This window comes from Lytechinus pictus, chromosome 2 (assembly GCF_037042905.1).
Source record: "Lytechinus pictus isolate F3 Inbred chromosome 2, Lp3.0, whole genome shotgun sequence".
Taxonomy (NCBI): domain Eukaryota; kingdom Metazoa; phylum Echinodermata; class Echinoidea; order Temnopleuroida; family Toxopneustidae; genus Lytechinus; species Lytechinus pictus.
The window spans coordinates 19,898,788-19,911,057 of record NC_087246.1 but is presented as its reverse complement, the minus strand read 5'-3'; the positions used below and the strand labels follow the sequence as shown (position 1 = coordinate 19,911,057).

At 38.5% G+C, this 12,270-nt stretch overlaps 1 protein-coding gene across 4 annotated transcripts in view; it reads right to left on the bottom strand.

The window, feature by feature from the left end:
- LOC129254609 (mediator of RNA polymerase II transcription subunit 13-like) overlaps positions 1–12,270 on the bottom strand; it is a 44,856-nt gene that overhangs the window by 8,463 nt on the left and 24,123 nt on the right. For all 4 annotated transcript variants that reach the window (XM_054893113.2, XM_054893115.2, XM_054893114.2 and 1 more), the window contains exons 9-21: positions 12,126–12,222; positions 11,200–11,420; positions 10,575–10,715; positions 10,061–10,107; positions 9,078–9,754; positions 7,378–7,503; positions 5,713–5,883; positions 4,982–5,079; positions 3,215–3,340; positions 2,384–2,567; positions 1,340–1,594; positions 826–1,091; positions 174–365 (exon numbers count right to left, since the gene is read on the bottom strand). In XM_054893113.2, the coding sequence (XP_054749088.2) occupies positions 174–365; positions 826–1,091; positions 1,340–1,594; positions 2,384–2,567; positions 3,215–3,340; positions 4,982–5,079; positions 5,713–5,883; positions 7,378–7,503; positions 9,078–9,754; positions 10,061–10,107; positions 10,575–10,715; positions 11,200–11,420; positions 12,126–12,222 (2,601 nt within the window). The remainder of the gene's footprint in view (positions 1–173; positions 366–825; positions 1,092–1,339; positions 1,595–2,383; positions 2,568–3,214; positions 3,341–4,981; positions 5,080–5,712; positions 5,884–7,377; positions 7,504–9,077; positions 9,755–10,060; positions 10,108–10,574; positions 10,716–11,199; positions 11,421–12,125; positions 12,223–12,270) is intronic.

Sequence of the window (12,270 nt, the reverse complement as noted above, 5' to 3'; positions counted from 1 at the left end):
TTTATATCCACTGTTCATTACTAGCGGGAAGCCAGTAAAAACTGCTCAGATCTAAATATTTTGAGTGCGCAGTTATATGAAATATGCCCTGAAATCGATTGCTACGGCCCAAATTCTGGTTTTGTGTGAAAAGCATATCTGCTTTATCATCAGAGAGGGGGGTTCCTTCTTACGTTTTTACTGATGATCATCCTATCAAGGTCTGCAGCAGGTCCGAAGCCAGTAAGACTCCTGCCGGGGATGGTGGGGCTCTGGAATCTCCTGCACTGAGCAAAGACAGAGAAGGCCACCGATTTGAGCTGGTTCAAGAACCGAGATGACACCTCGCTGTTGGCAACCTGCAGCACCTGGTGTAACGGAATGATCTAGAGGGAGAAGGGAAGAGAAATAAAATTGTATGACTCTGAAAGTGAAGTAATTGGTAGAAAACAAAAGCATTTGGGCTATTCAATAAAATAATCAACCTTTTTGTATGTCAAACCCCCATATTTCTTGATTTCTGCTTCACTTAATGAACTACTAAAGTCATGATCGGTTTGGATTATTACAACTTACATACAACTAGAAAACAGAAACAAATTATTTTGGCAAGTCCTTATATATGGAGTTGGACGTACATACTCTATGGAATTGCTGATTTGGGACCAAGTGTAAATGACTGACCAGGAGCAAAATGGTTAGTAATAATATATTAACAATAAATAGGCCCTTGAACTCAAAACTCAGCAAATCACCTGTACGATCAATCTAAAAGATTTAGGTAACAGACCACAGGTATAGAAATACATAGGATCTATAGGAGTAGAAATCCGTTGTCCTACTCACTTGGAATGCAATGTTCCTTTGAAGGGACACTTGAAGCTTATCAAAGATCTCTGCAAAGCAGTGCATGAGGCCGAGGGTGGCTACCGACACCTCCCCTTCCTCTTCTGCATCCTCTCCTCTCCTGAAGGGATCTACAATGTACACCACCACTGCTGGAGGTTGCTCACTCTCACGAGGGGTCACCGTCTCCAGGGCGGTTCCCTTGGGGATGTTCTCCTTATTATCTGAGGAGGCGACGCCACTGTCCTTGGAGTCTTGCCGATTGGCTGCAAGATGGAAAGAACAGTAGTCAAATGGGCATGAAATAGTGTAAGCTAGATCTTTGTGTCTTGGAACTACAGCAAGATAAACTTGGTATGGAGACACTGACTCCTATCAATGTTCCAAAGGCTAAAAGGCAGATTACAGGAGGAAAAAAAATTTGTACCATTTCGGCAATAGCCCTTTGTAGAAATTTGGGAAAAGCAGTCTACAATATATTGGCAACATAGTACAAGGAAGACTGGAAAGTTACCTGGTCTGCTAGGTGTTGAACTGGGTGCAGGCATGCTGGCGCTACTGGCATCGGAACCCTGGCTTCCTTGATCCAGCAACGACCCTCCCTGGCTGCCTGACGAGCTTGAACTCCCCACCACATAGCTGGAGGATGAGGAGTAGCCGGGACCGCTGCTGCCAGACCCGGGGAGGTTGGAGCCGGCAGAGGAGGAGGAATGGTGACGAGAGGTGCGGAACATGCTGGCATCAGGCTGTTCCTGATTCAGGTATGGAGCTGAGGAATAAAATCGAGGGTTATAAATAGAGTCAACCGTGTCCATAAGTGACGTTTAATACAAACTTGGGCCAGTATATACAGCAGTCTTTATAGAAAGGTCTGCAACCTTTTTTTTTATTACAGGATACCAAATACATTTGTACATCATATTGGACATATGCAATATCAATTGCATGTTCAGATAATGTAAAACAGCAATAACAATCATAAATAACAACAAAGTTCAGAGCAGATTCAAGGCAGGGCTTCTACAGATTAAATTATCATCACATTTCCATGGCAATAATCCAGAAAAAAATTCAATAACAAATGTAACAGAATAACAATCTTTTATGTTTTCCTTATGAATGTTCAGAGCTTAATTGCAAAGCCATACAAAGTTCACAAACCCATACAGAGTGATATAAGTTATCAAAGCTATCTGTTTACCATAGTAATAAACTTTGGGATATTTCATGCAGCCTTTTGAATGTCTGAAAAAAAAAATGGGACTGGTGTATGTTCTCATGCTACTAACAATTATGAAATACATTCTTGTATCAATTCTGATTTTTGATGGAACTAGCTATCAAGCTATACTCTTCATATACAGTATATAGGACAGATTTTGTGATGTGCTGTCCTGGAGACCATAACCCAAAGCTTAATGATCATACAGCTTGTTTGTATGATCGATTGCACATACTGATCAATGTAAGCCAACATAAAAATAGGCACTGCGATCAATCATTCAATCGCAAAGCCTTGTGTTACGGAGTCCTTCTACTGTATCTGAAGCACACTCACCAACATAGGCCCTGCAAAATTGTGCGTAGAGTTTGAGTTTGTCCGTCTCTGGGAGGTGGGTTACGTCCGAGAACCAGACGTCTACCGGTTCGTTGCTGAGCTTCTGAGCGTACTTCTTGCCGATCTTCATGATACCGTCCTGGAACGTCTTGGCAATGGGGGCATGTCTACCCAAACGACAACCCTGTAATCATTCAAGAGGTATAGTTTATATACAGTAGGCCCCTTAACACTTCAAAAACTAAGCTGGATTCTCAATTTTGATCCAATCTGATTAAGGGCATGGCCAAAAAGCGTAATATCATTTACATCAAATCTTAATCTTGCAATCTAAATCAGCATGTACTTATCAACTTTTCATAACAGAACAATGAACTTATAATAACATTCAACAAAAGGGTGTGTTGGGGTTTTGGGTTTTTTTTTAGATAAAAATATAAAATACCTAACATTTAATTAGTAATGTGAAGAACTATTACTACAAATTCAGAATGACAGGCATACAAGCTGATTCTGGTTCTAAAATTGCAGTTGATGTAATTTTTTTTCAACCGAAAGAATGCTGAACCAACCAACACTACAGAACAATACATTTAGAATAACTATAGATATCTAAACCAAGTTTGGGGGATCTTTTAGGTTTTCTTAAGGTGAATATCTAGGATTCCTCAGATAAAGTTTAGAGTCAATATATGGAATCACTCCTGAAAAAAATTTGAATGATGAGCATATTGAGCAACTCTAGTTGTTTTTTTTTAAATTACATTCAGTCTCCTCAATTATGATATTCTTTTTGTTGTTGTTAACTTGAAGAATGGTGAAGCAACCCACCTCATAGACAGCAGTAAGTTCCTTGAAGAACATTGTGGCACAACGTAAGATGTACTTGTTTTCAGGTACTAGGGCTATGTATGCAACATCCCTGGGTGAGGAATACGGCTCTAACATCAGCTTCTCCTGCAAAAGCAAAAGAAATATACATGTGTAACAGTGTAAAATATAGATTTTGAATTGGAGCAGGCGTAATGAGCAAATTTGAAAAATAGAACATGAGAGAGTAAAATTTATCATATAAAATACCTCAACCTTTCAAACTTTTGTACAAACTCCTAAAATGAATTATAAAACTATATTTTCAAAGCTGGGCCATTATTGCATAGCAGTTATTACCATGGTAATTTGCCATTCAATGGAAACTACCATGCTGACTATGCTCAAAGGCCAATCAAATCTTACAGAAGTTACCTAAAGTTGCATGACCAAATTACTATACTAGTAACCCTTTATGCAACAAAGCCTTTGGGAATATTTTAATTCTATAGGGAGATTTTGGTTGCCATCAAAACAAAGAGACGGGCAAACATTATACAGGTACAACCCAGCTTCTCATGGCCATTTTATGTAAACAATATAGCCCCGATCACATTCAGACTATTACGATGATGCATATGACCTAGGTTTGAGGTTTGACCAGGGTAATTCCAAGTGCATATGTTCACATTCATCAACTTTTCAGGCCAAGTTTTTATTTACCTTCAATGATGAATGCTATGACTAAGAATCTTAGAAAACCCTGTACATCAGGTTTTCATTTCATAAAAACCTGTTATAATCAATGGAAATTTACATTGGAGTAAGTTACTTGAATGCTGTGATTTGATTGGTCGAGTGTAAATCCAGCGATAGAATCAAAGAATATGTTACTGACGACTATTTTTGTGAATCAGGGTCTTGATCCCTATATATTGGCTTAGTAGATTGGCCTTGACATGCCTTAGAGAGCAGGAACTTGTTGGCATAACACAATTACACAATTATCTGATCTCAGGAAAGGATATTAGAATAGTTTGTCCTAAAATGAGTGCAATTCACATTCTGATTGCAGAGATGTGTCTATCACTGGCATATACAAGTGAAATTATTCATTTATAAAGGCATCTCAAAGATATGTAGAAGTTTCATTAAATCACCCTGTTCAAAAGTGTTAGACAAGGAGAGCACCAAAGTGTGACTTTATACTGACCATGCTGTCAAGTTTGTAGATTCATGAAAATTAAGTTCTACACAATAATAGAATTATCACCTCAAACCTCCCAGCATAAGTGATTAATCCAAGTCTGCTGCTTTATCAAAGGCAAGCTATACCTCATCAGGGAATAATTTTCCTGGTATTGCATCGCAATTTGCTCCACATTTTTGAAAGACTCCTATGCATAAAGTCTTTTGTATAGCATATTTTTACATAGGACTGTACATTACTTAGTTGAGAGCTTTTCTTTAAAGACCAAAAATGCTATTCAAATTTGTAAAGCAAAGTTATTCCCTGCTCATGCATTGCTACTGCTTCCATTACTAACCAAAATGACAAGCAGACAAATATGATGTCAGCACTTTTGGTATTCTATTAATTAGACATGGGGGGGGGGGGTTTCACAAAGCTTTTTGACAGTCATTATCTTTTTCCACCTACAACAGCCGTTATAAGCTACTGACATCCTTATATCTGATTGGATGAGAGCCAACTTATGGCTGAAAATCATGGAACAGACGCTTTGTGAAATGCTCCCCATGATGCAGATGATGATGGATGGGACTTACCCAGTAGTAGAGAGCGAATGGTGAAGACGACAGCCAATCCTTGTCATGGCCAATCATGAGACGAGGTATGGGGAGGGGTTCGGGAGTTTCAGCTGGACCTGTAAACAGAAATTAAACTTGATTTCTAGACCAGTCCACACAACTTATTTTGAGGAGCACCAGAATACATAAGGCATTTAACTATAAATGCGAGGCCTTTTGATTATTAATAGTACATGGCTATAATCTTTGATATTTGACAACAAAGTACAAGATAAAACAATTTATGCAAAAATTTAATAAATTACAAATATTGTAACTCTTTCAAGACACGACAATCATGGCCGCACCGGCAACCATTCATCATTCAGCTATGTTGATGTGCATGTCAAAGGCAATGAATTGGGACACTCGACTAAGTCAGCTTGCTAAATATGTGCGACCACTGGTAGGTCATGTACGTAAATAGGTCAACTTTTTAGTGATTTCTGATAATCCAGGAATCATGTTCAAACTATTTGATTTTGTTACCCTGGCGAACAATCGGACGGCAAAAAGGGTGTTCGTCCCAGGCCTAATATTAGCCACACCGGACCCAGGCGAGGTAAATGGGCAGGAATTTATTCCTTGAAGTGATGAAGAGACTTGTTGGCAGCTACGCTAAATGACAAGGTATTATGTAGTAGCTCAGAACAATAGTCGGTGAAAATCACTATTTGTTTCATGAAAAACTGCTAAGATTACTAACTGACCTCTGGCACCAATGTTAAAGAAGACCTGCCATGTGAGTGGACCCTGTACTGTGTAAGGTTTCTCCCATAACCTCGTTGTCCTCTTCTTCTGTATAGCATCCTGCAGCAGAGGTTGCAGTGAACTCAACGTCCGCACCACATCTTGTGATGACATCGTGCTTCGGGCTATTGCTGTAACAACAAACATACAAACATATTTAGTAGAATCCTTGAAGTGATAAATCAAACAAGGAAATCTATGTGACTTTAATATACTTTTTAAAGTGTATTTTCTATAAATCAAATACTACTACTACTACTACTACTACTAAAGACAAGTGTCTAAGACAAAGTAGAAAAATAGACTGTGGGGAAGTTATATCCTCCCCCTCCCCCCAGGGAGTTATATGGGGGGAAAAAACAGAGAAAGAGACAGAAATAAAAGAAACAAAATGAGGGGAAGGGGGTGCAAGCGAGAGCATGGGACAGAGAAATGCAGAAACAGAGAGAGAGGCAGACAGACAGACAGAGAGAGACAGAGAAATGAGTGCAAGGGTAAAGGTTAATCATATAGTGTATCAAGCTTTGGCATGACTGACTGCTATGATTAAGAGAGGCGGGGGCACAGTCATCTATGACTCATCACACAGTCCCCCTCTCTCTAAAAAGATGAGTTATCTCCTAATATTGGCCTGCATAACAGGAAGAGGGTACTTGTTGCGGATACACACACACAAAAATGAGGATTTCTGTAAAATATCTCAACTTTACATACTTAGCCTTTTGGCATTTTAGCAATGATCTATCTTCCTGTGTACATTTCTTGATATAAGTTATTGCTCCAAAGATGAACTAAAGGTTTTTTTTTTATAGAGTTACAGTTCTACTAAGATTTGTAGGGGAAAAAATGTGTTAAAGAGAGACAAAATTCCATCCAAAGTCTTAAACACTAAAAAACTTTTATCGATATTAAAATAAACATGATATGTGTACTTCGCATGCTAAAGTGTACGTCAACAGCTCATGAAATAGGAATGAAAAATGAAAATAAACATTAAAACATATTGCAATTAAGAATAAGTATAATCATTAGCATATATGAAATTAATATTTAAAAATGATGAATCGGTACATCAAACAAGTGTTTCATGTTTGTGTCTTAGCCGAGTTAAGTGGTTGATAAACTTGACTGGGAATGCTAAAATTATAGGTTCAACTCAAGCCCCACTATAGCTTTTATGGTATACCCTTCAGCATTTCATTTATGAATTTAGAAAACTCATAAAATACACAAAACATTTTTTGTGTGTGACATTTCTAATTGACCTGTGCACTTGATAAAAGATAAGCTATGACACCTACATGGTGAGCATACCTGAATTCAAGTTGCATACGTTCACCATTTGAGGGACTAAGAAAAGCTACCCCTAAGAACTGAAAGTTAAACAAAAAAATGTATAGAATGGGCCCTTTTGAACACTAAAGTTAGTTTCGAGAGCCCCAAAATATCTTGAAAAATAGTGATTCTTACTTCTGTCAGAACAGGTGGCCTAAAACGACACAAAATAAGATGAATGGTTAGATGGACAAAAAATGTAAAATTTGGATTCCCAGGGTATGCTGAAAGGGGTTATTCAAGGTAATGAGAGCCAGTGTAAATGGGCCCTGTCTGGCCTACATGCTTACCTGGTGTGTAAGGCCAGCTATGTAGACAGGAGCTTTTTAAGAGCGCATCATCTATCTTACTCCCAGCAGTACCATCCATAAGAATCCGACCCAGATCCAGCGCAGCAAAACAAGCATCACAGCCATCTACACCATTGGGAGAACAAATGAATGTTCTTTGTTGCATCTATTGTTTTTTAATATCTATCTCTATCCATTCCTTTACATCATTCACTTATTCATTTAAGAAATTAATTGCATTCATTTATCCATTCATTCTTTTATTCATATATATATTGACATAATTATCTTGTATCTATCAATCCATTTCACTAGTAAATTCATTCATCTCATCATTCATCTCATCATTCACACATTCACTCATTCAAAACCACAGCCATCTAAACATTTAACATGGAGAAAGTCGTACATGTACTATGTTGTATCTATTATTTGCATCTGTCAATATTCATCCATCCTTGATTATTCATGTATTCATCCATTCACTCTTTCATACATACCTTGTAGATTTATTCATTAATTTGCTAATTCATTCATGCCATAGATTTACATATTTCATAAATTCAGACATTCTTTTATTCACCTATCAATATGTCTGTCTATGCATGTATGTGTACATATATAAGTATGTCTGTCAGTCTGTCTGTATGTTAATCAGTCTGTCTGTCTGTCTGTCAATCCATTTTAATATCTATCATCCTTCTATTCATTCGTGAATTTATTCCTTCAATCATTCATTTAGTTAATCATCCATTCATTCCATCATCAATTGTCACCTCTGCATGGATAGACTAATGTGAACTGCCCCCACAAATACATCATCAAAGCATACTACAATTTATGTACAATGAAAAGAATTGTACAGCTAAATCCCCTCTCTGCTAAAAATGAAGAGAAAAAAACAGTTACATGTACGCATAGAAAATGAGATATTTTACTCTTGACTGCCATTCGTTTGAAAAAAATACATCAGGACACCAACGCTGTACTGGTAGATTAAAGATGTCCTGTACATTAAAGGAAAATGAAACACTTGAAACCAGCTGAATCCATATCACAGAGAAAAATCAGAGAAACATATTGTTGAAAGTTTGAGGAAGATTGAATGAATAATAAGAAAGTTATGAGCATTTGAATATTGAGATCACTAATGCCATCTAGATCCTCCAATTGGCAATGCGACCAAGAGCTGTGATGTCACACACGTACAACTCCCTCATTACTTTAGTACTTATTTCACTTATATTCTCACTTTTATAGAGTCTATCACAAGGTGAGGTGTTCTCTTTATGAGATGACAAGTACAGAGGTTTCACAACATTATATCATTGATGAATCGTTTGTCATATGATTAGAATGAGCAAAAAGAGATGTTTTGGGGTATATTTTCAGTGTCCAAAAGGGGAGAGTTGTTCATCTGTGACATCATAGATCTTGGTCGCATTGCCAATGGGAGGATCTCCATAGCATTAGTGATCTCGACATTCAAATGCTCATAACTCTTCTATTGCTAGTCCTATTTTACTCAAACTTTTGTTGATCTTATTCTTTGATTTTTCTGCTTTCACAAAAGCTAACTTGCTCCAAGAGTTTCATTCTCCTTTAAGACCAAGGCATAACAGAAAGGTAGATGTAATAGCAAACACATTTACATGTCCACTTGAGTTGATGATCTAAGAGGGATTAGTGGGTTGACTTACCAGTGATTTCAATCTGGCTCCTGGCCAGCGGACCTGAACTGTTGATACCTCTCTTGTGAACACACCCTGCAAGCCTCGCCAGCGTGGCATACGGACTGTTACACTGTTCCTGAATCAATCTCAAAACACATTTTGCTGTCCTTGACACTTCTTTCCCATCTTTCTCACTCGACGCGTCCTCCACCGACAAGAGCGGCTTGCGGTCGGGCATGCCCGCCAGCATGGGATTGTCTTTGTGGAACGTCCAGAGGGCCGCATCGGCCGGCTGTCCCGTTATTTCAGATTCATCTTCGGCAAAGAGCCCGCTGCCCACAGCGTACCTTCTGTTCATGACGGCGCTGAAGCCACACTGGCACATGTGGTTCTTGTTGCACACACACATGACACTGCTATCAAAGTTCCTATCTTTGTAGATGTTGAGTAACGAGTCTGACAGTGTGAGGTTAACCAGGAGGCTGTGTGCCTCTGGGATGTTGCTGGCAGGTGTGGGCGCTTCCATTGAGTTGATATTCCTAACATAAGAGGAGGCCTCCGAGGCCGGAGACTGCAAGTCTATGTTGGCAGCACTCCGAGGCTCCTGGCTACCTGGGTAAGCTGCAGGAGATTGCATGAGGGTAGGTCCTGGTGCATTGAACACGATTGGCTGGTTCATATTCATCTCCATCTCCAGCGTAAGACTGAAAGCGGAAAAGAATACCAAGAAGTTGTAATGCAACTAAATCATTCTATTCAAGTCATTTCAGAATCAAACCAAGCTGAAAGAATATGAAAATTATACAGAAATTCTATTCATTATTACATAAAAATATACAAAAAGATAAACCAGACCTATCAGTACTTAATCTTGAAAATTCAAAATATTCTTTTGACTAAAAATTTAGAACTTTGACCAAAATTGGAACGGAAGAAAATTGATTAAAAATATTCCTGCTTGAAGTGGGATAATTGGGCGTTCTTTCTATGGAATATAAACAGATACTCACCTGTCCTTCGTAACAGGCAAAAGGTCTGGCTTGGGTGACAATGGCAACTGGAGGGTGGAAATTGACAAAGAATATTATATGTACTTATTTTGAAGACTTATAGACTATTTAATTTGCCTCTAATATCATAGTCACTGTCATCGTCATCATTGTCGTCATCATCATCATCATCGCCATCACCAACTTCAACACCACCACCATCATCCAGAACATCATCATGATCAAGATCAATGTCAATTCTATTACCATCCTCACTAATCATCATTATCAACAAAATCATCATTATATCTCTTACCAGCATGCAGGTAACTAGTACAAAAATGAACCTACATGTATAAATACAGAATAGAATGTTCAGGGTTTTTTAAATTTCCATATCAACTATCTCCAATTTTATTCGTCCAGAATGCCCCAACCCCCCCCCCCCCCAAAAAAAAAGGAGAAGAAGTAAAACCAACGGACTATACTCATTTAACCACATATCTTATTCTCACGATCAGGACTCTATTTTTACCTGCCAGGATGGCCTATAGTGACATGCCTCTGGGATCTTCAGTGGAGGTTGCTTGCTGCTTGGTAGGGCCTTCAGCGGAGCGTACATACTGGGACCAACAAATCTCTCTGTGGGTGGAATCTTGTACACAAAACTCCAATCCTGAAAGAAAAAACAAGTAATGCATTCTGCATACGTTAATCTGCCATGCATGCAGCATCGGAGGTAGCAAGATAAGCTATCACAAGAAAGGTCCCCATTGTCCCTCCCATATACATATATGGGCAAAGGTGACCTTTCAAACGTTTCATTAGGTACCACAAGAACAAGACATTTTGTGCATCTAACAAACTGTGTTACCTTTCATCTTTCATTTCAATACCTAAAAAATTGATTACATTTTCTCCTATTTGCATACTTGGACTAAGTTGATGCTGATCCATTAAATGAAGTCATCACAAGAAAGAAAAAAGAAACAGATAGATGGACAGACTGAAAGATGACACCAAAACATAATTCCTCCATCAACCATCTTTGGTGTAAAGACGCAAAAAAAAAAGGCTTACTGCATTAAGAATGGAACACAATAGTAACAGATTATAACAGATGACAAGATAATGAGAACAGGGCAAGTTATACAACGTACCTGGATCTGTTCAGGCTTAGGGCTTCCCATGTTTTCATCGGCCTCTATCTCGTTGAAGTCTCCAGCCGCACTATGTTCAATCTGGGTGATACCCTGCACCGAACCATGATTAATGTATTCATGACAGGGTAAGTTGACAGGAGAGAAGGCGGAGTTCTGCTGTTCCAAAGAGGGTGGGGTCGGATACATCCGGGCAAGATCTGGACCCGTCTGGCTGGTGCCTATGATGGAGAAGAGCGCAATACATCATTGTCAATAGCTTCTATTTAGAGGCACCCACATGAAAACTTGTGAATCTTGATGGTTTGACTAACATCTCTAAATAGTTGATGAAATATGCGTCTCAGTTACAGAAGTTAACTATCAATTTAGTTTCACATCGAGCATTGAGATAAATGAATGATGGTTACTGTGATTGCTGATAAGAGTATCTTATCCTGTGGGTCAGAAAATCATAACTATATATCCTGTGACAAATCAAACAAATGAATAAATATATTTCACCAAGACATATTATTATATTGTTTTTTCCCCCAATCATTTTCCTAGAATACGAAAACTGTAGTTAGTTACTGGGATGACACAATAAAATAATAAACATTGGTAAAGGTGTTTCACACTAATTGTTTGCATCAATACAAGAGATAGATTGAAGGCACAATATAAGGTGATCCTAGGGCACCATTTTATCAAGCCTGTCAGCAATGACTTGTTCTCATTCTCTAACTGTAACCATAGTAACAGTTAGAGATTAGTGCTTCTCAGCCAATCAAATCCAAGGATCTCACTGAAATTGTCAAAGCTGAAAATTTAGTCAGTGCTGACAACTTCCATGAAATGTCTCCCTGAAAATCATTTTTGATTAGTGTGTGCGCCATGTACATGATGTTGATAACTTGAAAGGGGATTTCCCGATTTGGCTTTACCTGGCATACCGGTGGAGCTGTGTAATGAGTTGCCAAAGGGTTTAGTTGAAGATTCTTCCCCTCGATGGATCACCTGGGATACCATGTCATCAAAACCCTGAAAGAAAGCAGAGGACACAATTACATTCCATATCCCTGATGGAGT